The sequence below is a fragment of the Castor canadensis genome, chromosome 18, assembly GCF_047511655.1.
Source record: "Castor canadensis chromosome 18, mCasCan1.hap1v2, whole genome shotgun sequence".
NCBI lineage: Eukaryota > Metazoa > Chordata > Mammalia > Rodentia > Castoridae > Castor > Castor canadensis.
The window spans coordinates 46,561,010-46,578,328 of NC_133403.1; the positions used below are offsets into that span (position 1 = coordinate 46,561,010).

The 17,319-nt window shown below is 52.4% G+C and overlaps 1 protein-coding gene across 3 annotated transcripts; it reads left to right on the forward strand.

Moving 5' to 3' along the window:
- Nucleotides 1–5,021: 5,021 nt before the first annotated feature.
- On the forward strand, nucleotides 5,022–16,290 carry Pus1 (pseudouridine synthase 1). Of its 3 annotated transcripts, XM_074060634.1 has the most exons (7): nucleotides 5,050–5,099; nucleotides 5,392–5,513; nucleotides 6,052–6,262; nucleotides 8,504–8,641; nucleotides 11,260–11,362; nucleotides 14,595–15,286; nucleotides 15,981–16,290. In XM_074060634.1, the coding sequence occupies exons 2-7, from the start codon at nucleotides 5,434–5,436 to the stop codon at nucleotides 16,026–16,028; spliced, it is 1,272 nt and encodes a 423-aa protein (XP_073916735.1). In that variant the 5' UTR covers nucleotides 5,050–5,099; nucleotides 5,392–5,433; the 3' UTR covers nucleotides 16,029–16,290. The 3 variants fall into 3 exon arrangements, with proteins under 3 accessions (XP_073916734.1, XP_073916735.1, XP_020036814.1); XM_074060633.1 differs by lacking the exon at nucleotides 5,392–5,513 and having other exon boundaries at nucleotides 5,022–5,099; XM_020181225.2 differs by lacking the exon at nucleotides 5,050–5,099 and having other exon boundaries at nucleotides 5,340–5,513.
- Nucleotides 16,291–17,319: the final 1,029 nt, after the last annotated feature.

Genomic DNA, 17,319 nt, shown 5'->3' on the forward strand with positions numbered 1-17,319 from the left:
CCATCTGTGCAGGATGGCCTACGTCACTCAGCGAGGCAAGGACTCTCAGGGACAGCCGGGTGGATTTGTTGCTGAGTCCTTCCTAGCAGGAAGCAGCCTCCACCACCAGGCTAAGGGGAGCAGGGGGCCTCTCAAAGGTGACAGCAGGCAGTGCAGCGCCTGGAGTGCAGCTTTCAGTTTTCTCAGAGATGCACCGGGAGGATATTTCATGGCGCCCCCAGACCACTCCCTCAGTCGCCTCAGTGGGAACCTTCTGTGGACACGTGCAACACACTCCCTCTTTTTTCGGAGATAGTTCTTGAACGCCTGTGTAGGCAAGCCACCCCCACCTCAGCCTGGGGAGTCGGTTCTTCCCTGGGGCTGCCTCACCAGCTCTCCTTGAACCCTTGGTCTTATGCATGCTTTGGGTGTGGCGTGGTGCTCACTCTGATGGCTGATGATGCTGGCCATCAGAGTGCTCATCACCTACCTCTTGCTTCTGTGTCTCATTTGGTGGAATGTCCAAGTCTTGCCCATTTTCCTGCTATTTTTTTCTTCAGAAAACAAGGTTCACCACCACACAACCTGCTGGTGATGCCCTCTGCCCAGTTTTGAGTTGAGCTCTTTGCCTTTTTATTGCTGGATTGAGAGGTTTCCTTTTTTAAGCTATTGTTTTTACAAGATAAAATTAACATTAGATTACTAAAAAGGCTAACTGCAATATTAAAAATGAAAGTTCATCCAGAGGAAATGGAGGGTGGAGACCTGAAGTTGGAGAGGGGACGCTCCAAGTGACCCTGAGGTACTTGCAGGAAGAGTCCAGCCCAGGAAGGTTCTGCCTGGCTGGCCTGGCTACAGCGTCGAGCTCTTTCACATGAGTGACAGAAATGGTGAGATGGTCACCAGGGTCGTGCAGTTCTGTAGTATTTATTTCTCTGGAGGAGTTTTGGTTTGCATAAAAACTGAACAAGGGCCAGGCACCGGTGGCTCATGCCTGTAATCCTAGCTGCTCAGGAGCCAGAGATAAGGGGGATCGTGGTTCGAAGCCAGCCCGGGCAAATAGTTCACGAGACCCTATCTCCAAAAAACAAAGTTCTGGTGGAGTGGTTCAAGGTGAAGGGCCTGAGTTCAAGCCCCAGTACTGTAAAAAGCAAACAAAAAACTGAACAAGGAGCAAGAGGATTCCCATCTACCCCTCTCCCCGCCCTCCCACTGGTGTCCCTTGCCATTAGCTCGTTACACTCATGTTGCAGCACCGTCAATACTGATACCTTATCATCCACAGCCCATGGGGTTGTTGCACAGTCTAGAGGGTTGTGGGTTTTTTTTTTTAATTTTTTTTGGCAGTACTGGGTTTGAATTCAGGGCTTTATGCTTGCCAGGCAGATGCTCAAGCACTTAAGCCACTCTGCCAGCTGTGTTTTTGTTTTGTTGAGATAGGGTCTCTATGTTGATCCTGCCTCAGCCTCCTGAGGTGGGATTCCAGTTTGTACTGCCATGCCTGGCTTAAGTTTGTGTTACCAGTTTTTTGTTTTGCAGTGTTGGGATTGACCCCAGGGCTTTGTGCATGTTAAGTAAGCACCCTACCACTGAACTACACCCCAGCCTTTCTAATTTTGTTTCGAGATGGTGGTCTTTGCTGTGCAGCATCCCACGGTCGGCCAACGTACGACAAACGTGTGTGGTGTCACGTGTCCTCTCCCCCACCATTGTATCACACAGAACACTTCACTCTCCCACAACTCCTGTGCCACACCTGTTCATCTGCACCCGTGGTGACTACTGTGTCTGTAGTTTGACCCCTTCTGGGGTGACACCGGTGAAATCACACAGCCGTTGATTACTCTCCCACTGAGCGCTTCCAAGCTTAGGGAGTTAGAAACAGAGCAGTGTAAACCTCCGTGGGCAGGAGCTTGAAGGGGGGGTGGCCTCGTGCAGAGCCTGGTCCCCTTGCCAAAGACCGCAAGCTGCACTTCCAGCACAGGCTCAGCGGGAGGGCCAGCCTCTGGTGGCCGCACAGGGGCTCCAGCCTTGAGTTCGGGCAACCCGGGGGCCTGTGAAGGAGGAGCACTGAGATCAGCTCTTGCATAGTGAGGTGACAGGGACCTCAGTCATCTTTCATTTCCACTACCTGACACACCTGACAGTCAGGACCTGTTAGGGTGGCTACGTTTCTGTCCCCCTCCCCAGAAAGCTGTGGAGTGGGAGGTCTGCTGGTGCGACTACCCACCGACCTGGAATTCTGAGTGGGTCTCACTGCCTCCAGCTGACTGGTTGAGACCATTTGCCCACAGAACAGGTGTGGCTGCCCTGGTGGTGGGCACACTGAGGGGCAGGAGACATACCTCCTGAGCTGCAGATACAGCAAGGCTCACCATGGGAAGGCAGGAGAAGGGATGCTGGGGTCCCAAGCTCCCAGGAGGGCCCTCACTCCTGAGAGCAGAACAGGAGGGGCTGTTTGGGCCCCGCAACTCACTGAGGGCTCTGTCCAGCCCTCTGCACATCCACTTCTGTCTGAGCCAAAGCCAAGATCTTTCTGTTGCTCATGAGGCCCCTGATCTGGCTTCATTTCTCACTACTGTCTCTGCCACCTTTGTTGTGGGGGGGGGCGATGGTACTGGGGTTTGAACTCGGGGCCTCACTTTCTAGATAGGCTCTCTACCACTTGAGCCCTCTCTGTCACCTTGTGGTGTCTCTAACTGCAGAATCTAGGAATGGTGTGTCCTGGTTCTACCGATTCCATCTGGAGAAGGAGCAAGCAGAGAGGCAGGCCTCTCCCAGCCTGGCATGCTTCTGCCCCAGGGTCCTTTAGTCTGCTGGGAACACACTTCTCCCACAACACCTCCTGCCCCAAATTCAAGTTTGTGGTCAGCTGAGTTATATTGCCCAGAGGTGTCCAGGTCCTGATACCTGGAGCCTGTATGTGGCTTTACATGACAAGAGGGACTCTGCAGATATGATTAGCTCACGCTAAGGATTTTTTTTCTTTCTTTTTTTTTTTTTTAGTTGGAGTCTAGCTACATAGCCCAGGCTGGTCTGGAACTCACTCTGTGGCCTCTATCCTCATGCCTCAGCCTCCCGAGTGCTGGGATTACCGGAGCCTGGGAGAGTATCCTGGATCAGCCAGGTGAGCCCAGTGGAATCCTATGAACATCTTTAAGGGAGAGGAGGAGACAGAAAGAGTCAGAGAGATGCAGAGATGTTAAGCAGAGGTCAGCCAAACTTCTCCTGTCTCTGTAAAAGGGCCGGGTGCCGGCGGCTCCATAGCTCATGACTGTAATCCTAGCTTCTTGGGAGACTGAGGTCAGGAGGATTGCAATTGGAGGCCAGTCTAGGCAAATAGTTCATGAGACCCCCATTTGCAAAAGAACCAATCCCCCCACCCCCCAAAAAATAATTAAAAGGATGCAGGTTGAGGGTGCTCAAGATGCATGTGGTGGTCAGAAAATGGAGGGACCGAGTCTTGGAGAAGGAATGGGCTCCAACACTAGTTTCTCTGGCAGTTGTTCCTCCAGGGATCTTGTTGGCTGTGAAAAAACTCACACCAGTCCTTGACAAAATGAGAAAAGTAAGAACAATGCATTGAGCTTCGCATGACAGACATTTTTCATTTAAAGGAAATAAGGTGATGGTAGGTATTTTTTCATTTTTTTTTCATTTTTTTTTGTGTGTGGAGAACTTCGGTTTGAACTCAGGGCTTCATGCTTGCAAAGCAGGCACTGTACCTCTTGAGCCACACCTCCAGTCCATTTTGCTCTGGTTATTTTGGATATAGGGTCTTATGAACTATTTTCTGGGGCTGGCCTCGAACCATGATCCTCCCAATCTCAGTTTCCTGAAAAGCTAAGATTACAGGCATGAGCCACTGGTGCCCACCTTTTCTTTTCTTTTTTGCGGTACTGGGGCTTGAACTCAGGGTCTTCACCTTCACCTTGAGCCACTCCATCAGCTGTTTGTTTTTTTTTTTTCAAGATAGGGTCTCAAGAACTATATGCCTAGGCTGGCTTCGAACTGTGATCCTCCTGTAGCTAGGATTACAGGAGTGAGCCACAGGTGCTGGGCTTTTTTTTTTTTTTTATATCATCCTGTGTGCACAAGTAAAAAGATAGCTGGGAGCTGGGAGCCGGCGGCTCACACCTGTAATCCCGGCTACTCAGGAGGCAGAGATCAAGAAGATTGCAGTTCGAAGCCAACCCCAGGCAAACAGTTTGTGAGACCCTATCTTGATAATACCCAAGAGAAAACAGGGTTGGTGGAGTGGCTCAAGTGATAGAGTGCCTGCCTAGCAAGAGTGAGGCCCTGAGTTCAAACTTCAGTAACACACACACACACACACACACACAAGCAAAGATTGAGCTGGAGGGTGGGGATGTAGCTCAGTGGTAGAGCACTTCCTCGAATGCACGGGGCCCTGGTTCCATCCCTAGCGCTGCAAAAAGAAAAAAAAAAACAGCTAACTCTGATGAGTCTCTGTGCCTGTCTGTGCCCAGCCTTGCTGTCTGTAGCATGAGGGCAAGGACGGTTTCCTGGGATTAAATGCGCGGGTGCATCAGGGGATCCCAGCAACGCCTGGCAACAGCAAGCTGATGTCACCGCAGACTTGCTAACAGGAAAGGCTGGTGGTGGTCTGCACCCTGCCCAGCCAGCGGGTGGAAGTGCAAAGACCAGTTGTGCCTGGTGCTGTGGGACTTGAGGCAAGGTGCCTTGCTCCTCTGTTTCTCTGGTCCTCTTCAGTGGCAGAGGGTGGGTGCGAGGATGGAACGGGTTAACCACGTGGGCGTTATCCGCTTTGATTACTTCTTCCTGCCAAGACTCGCACCCTGGTGCATTCGTAATCCGCACATCTCACTGAAGTGTGTTCCCTTTGCACCGCCAAGCCTTTCCCCAGCCCGGATTTTGGCCGCGGGCCTCGTGAGGCTCACGGAAGCGCCTGGACCAGCCGGGAGCCTGGGTTACGAGGCTCCGCCCACTTCCCCGCCCACACAGAACTGGCCACGCCCACTCACGTCCCGCGCCGCAGCTCTGCCCAGGAAGACTTTTGTCCCTGCTCGGCCGCCGTCCAGCGCGCTTCGGCTTCCTGTCTCGCCCACGTGGTCGGCCTCCGCCGGGTCCGCGGCGTCGTGAGTGGGTCGGGCGGGAGCCACGCTGATCTTCACGAACGGGCCGGGTCCCGAGGACAGCTCTCCGGGCGGGGCGGGAGGAGGAGGGACCAGGGAGGTCAGAGGTCAACTGGGGGTCAGGGGCGCCCGGGAGACCACAGGTCAGAGTTCAGGAGGGCGGGGCTGGAACCTCGGCGGGCCTGAAGAAGTCAGAGATCAGGAGGGCCAGGGCAGGGGCATCGGGGGTGGGGTGGGGGGGCGGGGTTCTCGAGGAGGTCGGGGTCAGAGTTCGGCAGGGGTCAGAGTTCGGCAGGGTTCCGGGAGGCGAGGGTCCGGCGCCTGTATCCCGCCGCGCATGGGCGTCCCCGGCCTGTGGGCCGCGCTGCTGAGAGCCTGGGGACAGTGGACCGCGCGCCTCGGCCCGCGCGCCCCCGGGTAAAGACCCGGCGCTGCCCGGCGCTGCCCCGCGCTGCCCTCCTCTGCCCACTTCCACCCACCTCGGCCCGCGCGCCCCCGGGTAAAGACCCCGCGCTGCCCACTTCTGCCCACCTCTGCCCCACGCTGCCCACTTCTGTCCACCTCTGCTCTGCGCTGCCTATCTCTGCCCAACTTCTGCCCTGTGATGCTCACCTCTGCCGTCTTCTGCCTAGCACTGCCCAGCGCTGCCCACCTCTGCCCCACGCTGCCATCCTCAGCCCCATACTGTCCACCTCTGCCCCACCCCCTCCCGCCTCTACCGACCTCCGCTCACCCCCTCTGCCCACCTCAACCCATCTCTGCCCACCTCTACCTGGCACAGCCCAGTGCTGAAAACCATTGCCCAGTGCTATCCCATGCTGCCCACCAGTGCCTGACCCTGCCGAGTGCCCTGTCCCGTTGGTCTGCCCCTGAGCTCCAGTGAGAGCTGCCAGGTGGCTCTGCACTGCCATCATCCTTGCTGCCTCCACTCACTCACTCACACCTGTCTTCTCAGCTGGCTCCCCATGGCTGGGAACGAGGTGCCCCCAGCGCTGGCCTCAGTCCAGCAGAACAGGAAGGCCCGCGGTGGCTGGGTCTGGCAGGAGACGCAGCATCCGCCCAAGAGGCTGAAGGGCAGTGAGGATGAGGAACCACCGCGGAAGCCGCCCAAACGCAAGATCGTGCTGCTCTTGGCCTACGCGGGGAAGGGCTACCACGGCATGCAGGTGAGCGCCACACCTGGACACGGCTGCCTTGGCTCAGCTCCTGCTGGCCCGGTGCCGCTGTGCGGCTTCCCACAGGGACCTCAGAGTGAACCCGGGGAACAGTGAAAACGGAGAACTGTGCGTGGGTCTCCCTGCCACGATTTAGGTCCTCGAACCCTGCTCTGAGAGTGACTGTGCTGGGTGTGTCTGGTCATCCCAGCACGGTGGTCAGGGCCAGCTTGGTGGCTGACCCACATGTGATCTTGGGTAAATGGGTGAGTCTGCCTTACTTCCTCCTTATTAGGACAGGCGTGCACAATCCTTAATGGGGTCTAAGAGACTAGGTTTACCAATGAGAAGGGCAGGGACTGTGGGCAACAGCCATGTACCTGGGCAGCAGGTGTTGCTTGTCCTGCATGGCGAGGGCTGCTGAGCTCCAGAAGGACACTGGGGAGGTCTAGCAAGCTGGCCCCTGGGTTCCCTACCTGGCACAAAAACTTGGCCCTGACCAATGCAGGTGGACTCTGTTCCTCCTTGTAGCCACCTCTGCGGTCACTTGACCCACACTCTGTCAACTTGTTTAAGGCTGGCCAGCAATGCGAAGTCATGGGCGAACTGAAATACGAGTCCCAAGAAAGTAAGGTGTGAGTTGAGCAGACAGAATACTGATTTTCACTCTGAACGATATGGGTACTTACTGATGTTATTATTGTGTTGCAATAGTGTTAGTGCTCACACAGTTCAGTTCGTGTCCTAGTCTACTTCCTTTTTTTTGGCGGTACTAGGGTTTGAACTCAGGGCTTTGCACTTGAGAGGCAGGTACTCTACTGCTTGCGCCATTCCTCCAACCCCTATCTTACCTTTTTTTTCTTTTAATTTGTTATTCATTTATTCACATGTGCGTACATTGTTTGGGTCATTTCTCCCCCCTCCCCTACCCTATCTTACTTTAAAAAAAAAAAGTATAAGTTTGCTGGTGTGGTGGCTCACACATCTGTAATCCCTAAGCTCAGGAGGTGGAAGGAGAAGGAACACAAGCTTGAGGCCAGCCTGAGCTACATAGTGAGACCCTACCCCCTCTGCCCCCCAATAAAAAGTATGCTCCCTAATTTTGTGACAGTTGGTAGATGGTGACAGTAGGCTGGAAAACATGGCTTCAGTCCGAGTTAGCCTCAGATGTTCTAGTTGAACCCACAGATACATCCCTTGCTCTTTGGGTGTCTGGTATGCTTTGTTTTCCTTCCTTCCTACCTCTTTCCTTTGGTCTCAATGTGCAACCTGGGCTAGGCTGGAATCCACTCAGCCTCTCCACAGTGTCAGGATTACAGTGTGTTGTGCTCATCTGCTTGACATGTTTTGTGGGAGTAATTTTGATTATGTAAGCCTTTTTTTTTTTTTTTGTGGGACCAGGGTTTGAACTCAGGGCTTCATGCTTGCAAAGCAGGTGCTCTACCTCTTGAACCTCACCTTAATTCTATTTTGCTCTGGTTATCTTGGGAGATGGGGGGGAATCTTCAGAACTATTTGCCAGGCTGGCCTTCAACCACAGTCCTCCCATCTCCACCTCCCAAGTAGCTAGGATGACAGGGATGAGCCACCTTAAGGTTTTTGCTGTAGGCTCTGTCTTGAGAACTTGGTGTCTTATCAGCTTCTGCTTGCCTCGGTTTCTCCACTAGGGAGATGGTGGGGTGATGAGCTCACAGGGCTGAGTGAAGGGTTGTTTTCCGACATTACATCATTTGAGAAATGTTCATGATTTTACACCAAGTAACTGGTAGGAACCTGCAAGGTAGACTCTAGGAGAGTCTTCCCCCTAGCGGGAGCCATGGTAAAACACATGTAGCCCTGTGTCCCTGAATTGAGAAGGCGTTCTGTGAGAATGAGGTGCAGGCGTCCCTGTTTTGGTCATGGGGTCCTGCAGACTCTGGACCAGCACTCAGTAGGCCAAGAGGTGCAGCGTTCGACATGGCTCTGGAAGCAGCGCTGTCCTTCTTGGTAGGCATTCACTCCAAGAGGTCCCATGACCTCTTGGTCCCATGAGCCAGGGTTTAAGAAAAGCCTAGAATGCCAAAGCCAGCCAAGGGACAGTGGGGAGGGTGAAGCCGTCCCCTGTGCTCAGAATTGGTCCTGGTGCTGGTCCTGAGGCCATCTGCATTGTGGATATGGCTGAGTCTGGTTGCCCCAGTGGCTTTCCTGTCTCCCCAGTGTGCAGCACCCAAGGCCCAGGCAGGGATATGAAAAGAATCTGTCTCCTTTTTCCAGAGGAATGTGGGGTCCTCACAGTTCAAGACCATAGAGGATGACCTTGTGTCTGCCCTGGTCCAGGCAGGCTGTATTCCTGAAAATCATGGCACAGACATGAGGAAGATGTCCTTCCAGCGATGTGCCCGCACAGACAAGGTAGGTGCTGCCTGATCCTGGCCTGCAGCTCATGGCCTTCTGTCCTAGGGTCCCATTGGTCAGAACTGCTACACAGGACAGGCCTGCGCCACAGGAGCCTAAAGCAAAGAATGGTTTGCTTTGCGTAGCTGAGAGGTCGGAGCATGACCGGCTTAGCTGTGGCTGTGTCTCGCTGGGCACTGGCAGAACTGTGTCCACTGGCCTTTGCTTCTTTTCTGTCAGCTCACCCTGCAGGTGGCAGGTGGCTGTGACCTCTGCTGTAGATCCATCCCCATCACCTCACCGGTGCAGAAAGGGTTGTGGCTGTGGAGGTGAGCCACAGTTGTAGTGTGGTGTTGCTGGTAGCCTCATTGAAAAGGCAGAGGAGTTGGCGAGGTTGCTCTGAGTGATCAGTGGCGTATAGCTGAGTATACGTGCTCATTTCAATGTGCAATCAACATAAAATGCGGCAGTAGCACCCTTCTCCCAGCATATGCTCTTTAAACGCAGTGTGTTCTCACACGCTAAGCTGCTACACTGACCCATCCCGTGGACGTGGCCATATGTGGCTGGTGGCCCAGCCCATGCACTCTGAATCACAACCTTGAGTGCCACTGTCCCAGCTTTATGTTCATCCTGTGCTCAGTTCCTGGCTAGTGTGGCAGCACATGCTGAGTGGCCACACTGCGCCATGTTCCTGGGCCTAGGAGTGTGCAGGATGACTCCCCAGGACTGGACTTGTGTCACCTGAGGGGACCTGCTGCGGGTAGGTAGAGAGCACATGGCTCTTCTGTAGCACACAGGAAGCATGATGGGAGCTGGTCACAGTGACGCACACCTGAAATCTTAGCACTCAGAAGGCTGAGGCAGGACAATCATGAATTTGAGGCCAGCCTGGACTACAATAGCGAGACTCTGTCTCAAAAAAATAAAAATGCCGGGTGCTCATGGCTTGTGCCTATAATCCTAGCTATTCAGGAGGCAGATCACAGTTCGTTTCGCTTTTTTTTTTTTTCTTCTCTTTTTTCTTTGTGTATGACTGCGGTTTGAACCAGGGCTTTGCACTTGTAGAGCATGCACTTTACCATTTGAGTCGTACTCCAAGAATTTCAGTTCAAAGCCAGCACAGGCAAATAGTTCATGAGACCCTATCTTGAAAAAACCCATCACAAAAACAACTGGCAGAATGGCTAAAGGTGTAGGCCCTGAGTTCAAACCCTAGCACCACCAAAAAACAAAAAGCAAGCACAGTAAGAATCAGAAACCTGATCTCTATTCTTCAGAACCTGGCCATTGAGGGTACCCGGCACTGTCCTGGACACAGAGTTTTGCAAGTCAGCACTCTTGTGGATTTGCAAAAAGCTTTGGCTCTTGTTCCTACACCCATCTAATTTTAAAGGTACACCAGTCCCCTGGACCCATGAGCCCAGGCCAGACCTGGGCATGGAGCCGCCCTGCACATAGGGAAGAAGCAGACCCAAGCCACAGTTCCCTGTGGGGCAGTGATGGTTGGAGCCATTTGTGGTTCTTACTGTTTTTCACTTTCTTTCTGCTCTTCCATTTGCAGCTCTCTGATTGTTTTCGAGGCAGAAGAGTAAAAACTCTCCTGAACTGATGGAGAGCACATTTCAGAACATGGTCCCTGCATTGGTTTCCTTTCTGTTACTTAGAAAAGCTTTAGTCTCTTTTTCTGCTTCTTTCAGTAGAAACCTTTGAGGCTGATTCAGCATCTGTGCACCCAGCCCCTTGGACACCACAGGAACATTTATTTATTTTTATTTACTTGGGGCACTAGGAATTGAACTCCAGGCCTTGTGCATGCTTGGCAACTGCTGAGCATTGAGCTGCACCCCTGCCCTAAAGCCTAAAGTGCACTAATTTTTTTTTTTTTTTTGGTGAGACTAGGGTTTGAACTCAGGGCTTCATGCTTGCAAATCAGGTGCTCTTCCACTTGTGGCACACTTCCAGTCCATTTTGCTGTGGTTATTTTGGAGATGGGGTCTCTTGAACTATTTGCCTACACTAGCTGTGAACTGTGATCCTCCTAATTTCAGCCCCCCAAGTAGCTAGGGTTATAGGTGTGAGCCACAGGCACCATGCTCAAGTTTGCTAATTTTAAGTGTAGGACTTTATTGGTTTCTAACCTATGCATGTGTCTGTGTCTCCAGCCCCATCCCCAGAAGGCCCCTCTTGGCCCATGCAGATTGTTGCCTCTCTCAAACCATCCCCCACCCCCACCCCCGCCATAGGCACTGTTGTGTTGTGACATAGATGGGACCCCCTTTCTTGCTGTGCTCTTTTTTTTTTTGGTGGTATTGGGGTTTGAACTCAGGGCTTTCTGCTTGCCAGTCAGGCATTCTACTATTTGAACCACACCTCCACCTCTTGCTGTGCTCCTAGTTCTGTTACATAGTGCCTTCTCCCTCTTCCCTCATCCCTGGGAGTCAGCCTCTGTGGGACTGTTTCCTTCTGCCCTCAATGCAGTGTTGGGTTCTGATGCCACTCACAGCAGTTGGTGTGCTCACCTTGACCGAGTGGCACTGTTTTCACACCTGCCTGACCCTTGGGTGCCAAGTGCTGTGTTGGAGGACCAGTCCTAGCTGGATCCACCTCTCCTCCATGCTCTGCTTTCTTTATAGGGTGTGTCTGCAGCTGGCCAGGTAGTGTCCCTGAAGGTGTGGCTGATCGATGACATTCTGGACAAGATCAACAGCCACCTTCCATCCCACATTCGGATTCTCGGTAAGCCTTGCAGCATGGGTGGTTGCAGTGAGACCCGAGTCTGTGTGCCGTGGGAAGTGGAGCAGGATAACCGAGTAGGTGCTTAGCAGGTGGTGGGTGGCTGTGATTCTTCATCCAGAGTTCAGTATTGCCATGTTTGTGAGAGCCAGACAGCCGAGTGGGCAGAGTCAGAAACCTTTCTGTGGCACTGCTGTGTTGCTCCATGGGTTCCTGGTCTTAATCACACACTAGCCATGAACATCTCATTTGTGGTTAAAATGGGGCAGCTGTCCTGTTTATAACAGGAAGGATTGGTAAATGGGATTTTTAGTCCCTTTTTGTAGTGCTGGAGGTTGAACCAAGGGCTCCAGGTTATATGCCTAGACCAGCCTCCCTCCCTCCTACCTTCCTCCCTCTTTTCCTTCCTCCTTCCCTTCCTCCCTTTTTCCTTCTCTCCCTTCCCTCCCTCCCTTTTTCCCTCTTCTCTCCCTCCTCTTCCTCCCCTTTTTAAAAAAGAAAAATCTGACTGCCTTGGCGTCTGAAGTGGTATGTACAGGCCACTTGCATCTCATCTAGCTTTGGCATGACTGTGTGCCTCTGCCCTCTTGCTATTTTCTCTGTGCTCTATCTGTTCATTGTTCCCATTTCCTTTCTTCCTTCTTTTGGACTAATGTTCATTTTTTTTTGGTGGAACTAGTGCCTGAACTTGGGGCTTTGGGCTTGCAAAGCAAGTACTCTACAGCTTGAGCCACACTTCCAGTCCATTTTGCTGTGGTTGTTTTGGAGATGGGGTCTAACTATTTGCCTGGGCTAGCCTTGAACCATGATACTCCAGATCTTAGCCTCCCAAGTAGCTGGGATTACAGGCATGAGCCACCAGCACCCAGCCTAATCAGTATTCTTTTTTTGGTGGTACTGGGGTTTGAACTCAGGGTCTCACACTTGCTAGGCAGGTGCTCTATTGCTTGATCGATCCACTCCCCCAGCTCTTTTTTTGTTGGGTGTTTTTGAGAAAGGGTCTGACACATTACTTGCCTGGGCTGCCGTGATCCTCCTGATCTCTGCCTTCTGAGGAACTAAGATTACAGGCATGAGACACGGGTGCTTGGCTTAATTGATATTCTTTATAATTTCATTTGATTGTCACCTGTTTTTGGCTATTATCTGTAATTTGTGTTTTCTTAGTGATTGCTTTGGAGTTTAAATGAAAAGCTGGCAAACTTTTTCTGTGAGGGTCAGACAGTACATCTTCCAGGCTGATGCACCACAGACTAAGCTCTTTTTGCACGTTTCTCTCTTTCCTTGACCACTCTTTCAGTCTCGTATCACAGGCTGCACAGAAACCCGCTGTGTATTGGGCACAGTTTGCCAGTCCCTGGTGTATTCTCTTTACCATAGTCTACCCTCCAGTGAATTAGGGGTTGTAGCATGCTAGCATACCATGCACAAGTCCCTGGGTTTAATCCCAGCATTGGTATCCCCTCTTCCCGCCCCAAAAAAACCCCAAACAATACAATTTATGCAAAACAACAGGGCTGGAGATGTGGCTTAAGTGGTTGAATGCCTGTCTAGGAAGTGCACCGAATTCAAACCCCAGTACCAAAAACTGCATGCTGTGGAAGGGCAGTGCTTGTGGCTCTCTCTTGGCCACTGTGCTGCTGTTGATGTAAATTTTACACACGTTACAAATCCTTCAGAATGTGTTTTTTGTTTTGTTATTTTTTGAGGCACTGGTGTTTGAACTCAGGGCTGCATGCTCACAAAGCAGGTGCTCTGCCACTGAGCCATGCCTCCAGCCCTTTTTGCTAAGGTATTCTGGAGCTAGGTCTTGCTTTTTGTCCATACTGGCCTGGACTGTGATCCGTCTATTGTATACTTCCCACAGTAGTTGGGATGACAGGTGTGGACCACTGTGCACAGCCATTGGTTGAGATGGGGTCTCACAGACTGTTCACCTGCCTAACCTCGACCCATGATCCCCCTGATCTTAGCCTCCCAACCTCCCAAGCAGCTAGGATTACTCATTCTTTTTATTTATTTTTTGACAATTTTTTAAAGAGCCAGGTGTGGTGGCACATGCTATAATCTCAGTACTTGGGACACTGAGGCAGGAGGACTGCGCAGTGATAGTGCTTTTTGTTTTTAAAGCCCTTCTGTTACTGAAGTATAATAGATGTACAATACACTGCACGTATTTAAGTGTACAGTTTCTTGGTTCTGGGATTAGAACCCAGCGCCTCACACATGCTGGCCAAGTACTGAGGCGCGTCCCAACCCCACGTGGAGTTTATGTAAATGAACTCATAAAATACATATTCTAGCTTTTGGTCTGTTTTCTGTTGCTCAGCTTATTTTTTTTCTCCAGTACTGGGGATGAAACCCAGTGCCTTGTGCATACTAGCTGTTACAAATAAAGTTGTCAAAAACATTTGCATAGAAGTCACTAATTACTTTGTCCGCCCTTGAGTTTTTTTTTTTTGAGGTGATAGGGACCAATTGCGGTGCCTCATGCACGTAAGGCAGGTGTTCTAACACTGAGCTACACCTCCAACCCTGTTTACTTTTAGTATAATTGTGTGTGTGTGCGACAGGGTCTCACTCCATAGCCTTGGCCTCCCATTACAGGTGGATGTCACCATGCCTGGCTAATGTCATGTAGTTTTGTTTTTGTTACACTGTCCCCTTTTTCTGCTCTATGAGGCTGTTCCCTCTCAGGAAGCCCCTCACAGTGTACTCCCTCCAAAAGTCCCCTTTGGTGCTTCTTGCCATTTATTTCCATGGAAGATACTTTAGTGAATTTCACAGATGGTCCCCAGTTTTGCTAAGTAGCCAATGTCCCTTGCAGTCCTTCAGTGGTCAGTGCTACCGTGTGACATGCAGTGGCGTTGGTGTGGCTGCCTGCCACACCAACTTCCCAGACCATGTGGTGCTTTTTCCAACTTGTTAAGGGCAGTGATGGCCGTGTGGCCGTATCTGTAGAAAGCCTGCAGCAGGCAAGTCTCTGGGTCTCAGCTGTCCTTTCCAGGTGACTGGTGGCTGCTGCCTGGAGGTCTGCAGGTACATGTTGATTTTGCCACAACAGCTCTGCTCTCAGCAGACCCCTTGTTCCAAGATTTGTGTCATGTGGACATAGAGCTTGGAGCCCACCATGCACCTGTTGTCAGCATTCGGTGCTTGCCTGGCGAGCTGTGTCTCACGCTGCTCTGACTTGAGGTGTTTCTGTTCACCTGCGTTTCTTATGTGCTGCCCCCAGGACTGAAGAGGGTCACGGGTGGGTTCAACTCCAAGAACAAGTGTGATGCTAGGACCTACTTCTACATGCTGCCCACCTTTGCCTTTGCCCACAAGGACCGGGATGTGCAGGATGAGTCCTACCGCCTGAGCCCCGAGACCCTGCAGCAGGTCAACAGACTCCTGGCCTGCTACAAGGGCACCCACAACTTCCACAACTTCACCTCGCAGAAGGGGCCCTGGGAGCCCAGCGCACGGCGCTACATCCTGGAGATGTACTGTGAGGAGCCCTTTGTGCGGGAGGGCCTGGAGTTTGCAGTGATCAAGGTGAAGGGCCAGAGCTTCATGATGCACCAGATCCGGAAGATGGTCGGTCTAGTGGTGGCCATCGTGAAGGGCTATGCCCCCGAGAGTGTGCTGGAGCGCAGCTGGGGGGAGGAGAAGGTGGACGTGCCCAAGGCACCTGGGCTTGGCTTGGTCCTGGAGAGGGTGCACTTTGAGAAGTACAACCAGCGCTTCGGCAGTGACGGGCTGCACGAGCCTCTGGACTGGACACAGGAGGAGGGGAAGGTGACGGCCTTCAAAGAGCAGCACATCTACCCCACCATAGTCAGCACTGAGCGGGATGAGAGGTCCATGGCCCAGTGGCTTAGCACCCTGCCTGTCCATGACTTCGGTGCCACAGCACTTGCAGCAGCCAGCACAGGCGCCAAGGTAGGACTGGCCCATAGTGTGCACACGTGAAGGCCTGGCAAACACTTGTCCCTATTCCCAGTGTATGCCTAGAGCCCAGAGAAGTGTCATTCCCCACAGTCACACAGCAGTGGGGGAATGGGCCAGGGCATGGAGCCAGATGTTCAGCCCCCTCAGGACATGCCTCCTGGCACCTCCTGCTTGCTTCCCCAACTCAGTGTTTTGTGACCCCAGGCACTTGTCACTGAGCTGGACAGCTGCTAGGCTGTCCTCTGGGTGTGGCTCCCTGACTGTGGGGCCTTGGGCTGTGTGTGTGTGTGTGTGTGTGTGTGTGTGTGTGTGAATATGGGTTGCTTGTGCCCCAGACACCATCTCCTAACAGCCTTTTGCATCTGTTAGTTAGGGCAACACTACTCTTTTGGTGTGGGGTCAGCTCTGGTGAGTGCTTGGCACTGTGCCCAGGACCTTCCCCAGGCTGAGCCAGCCTCAGGGTCAGGCCTGCTGCCACCCACCCGTGAGGAACCTGGCACAAGTGAAACTCAGCCACTGCATAGTGACCAAATATATTTTAGACTGAGAGGGGGCTGCCTGATTCGATTCTAGATGGCCTAGAAGGGCCAGTGATGGGTTGGTAGGGCTTGCCACGTGAGGGAATGCATGCATGGGGGCAGGGATGACCCCCACAGTCCTTTCCCTGTTTGCCCCTCTTCTGCAGGTTCCCAGTTCTCTGGAGGGCAGTGAAGGGGACGGAGATACCGACTGAGGCCACAGGAGCTTCCACTGCCATGGGCTGTCCAGAGGCCGGGATCTCTGTGCCGTGCCTGTCACCAGGACACTGGAGCTAAGAATTCTGGGGCCTGCCTGCTGGATGTGGCCTCACTCCATAACCTCAGGATCTTGAAATTTCATCCCTGCCTCAGTCTCATTTCAGCTCATGCTTTATGTGTACACACCTTGGCATAGAAAAACTATTTTTTTAAAGAAGTGATTTTCTTATCAAATAAATATAAGTTTTGCTTAGTGAATCCTTTTCCTTCTTTTTTATAATTGTCTAGAGAGGAGTGGAACACTGCTGTGTTAAGAATAGACAGTTGAGCCAGGTTCTGGTGGCTCACACCTGTAATCCTAGCTACTCAGGAAGCAGAGATCAGGAGGATTACAGTTTAAAGCCAGCCTGGGCAAATAGTTTGCAAGACCCTATCTTGAAAATACAAAATACAAAAAAGAGCTGGTGGAGTGGGCCAAGTGGTAGAGTGCCTGCCCAGCAAGCATGAGGCCCTGAGTTCAAACTCCAGTACCACCAAAAAAACCAAATCCACACACAAAAACAATAGACAGTTGGATAAGACAAAGATGGTTGGTTGAGGCAGGCAGGCAGGCAGGTAGGCAAGGTGGTTGGGTGACAAGGGGCAGGGAGGACAGTAATGGTGCACATCACCTGCTGCCACCATGCCCTGTTGTCTAATCCTATACTGTCTGTACCTCCTTGAAGTGGTTACCTTGACGTGGCCAGCCCTGGCTGTGGCTTCTGCCAACTTCTGGCCTTCTGAGCTGTGGGGAGATCCCAACTGGGCCCCCTGGTGTGCTCAGTGCCCTGACATCTCCCTGGCTGGCACCCCTCTCCTCTGGTTCAGTTCTTCCCCTCATTCAGTCCACTTGCAGTCCCTTCCTGCATGTGGCCTGCCCCCACCTCAAAGTGTCAGGTGGAGTTGCCCTTCTTCCCTATCTTGTTGCCTTCCTCTACTACAGGGCAAAGACTTCCCTCCCACGCCTGTGTGAGCCCCTCTTAGCTGCATCTCTCTGCCTCACCGAGCCCTGCACAGGTGGCTGCTCTCCTTCTGCTAACTGGTATTCCCCTTTTATGGGGAGAGTCTTCCTCCTTTTTCAAGTTTCTAAATATGTGCAGTGCATCCATCACTGCACTGCACAGCCTGCATTTCTTTCTTATTTGAAAATTATTGACAAGTGTCTGGTTGTGTTACCCAGGCTGGCCTGGGAATCCTGGGTGGCACTGGGTTTTGAACTCAGGGCCTCTAGGTTGCTAGGTAGGCACT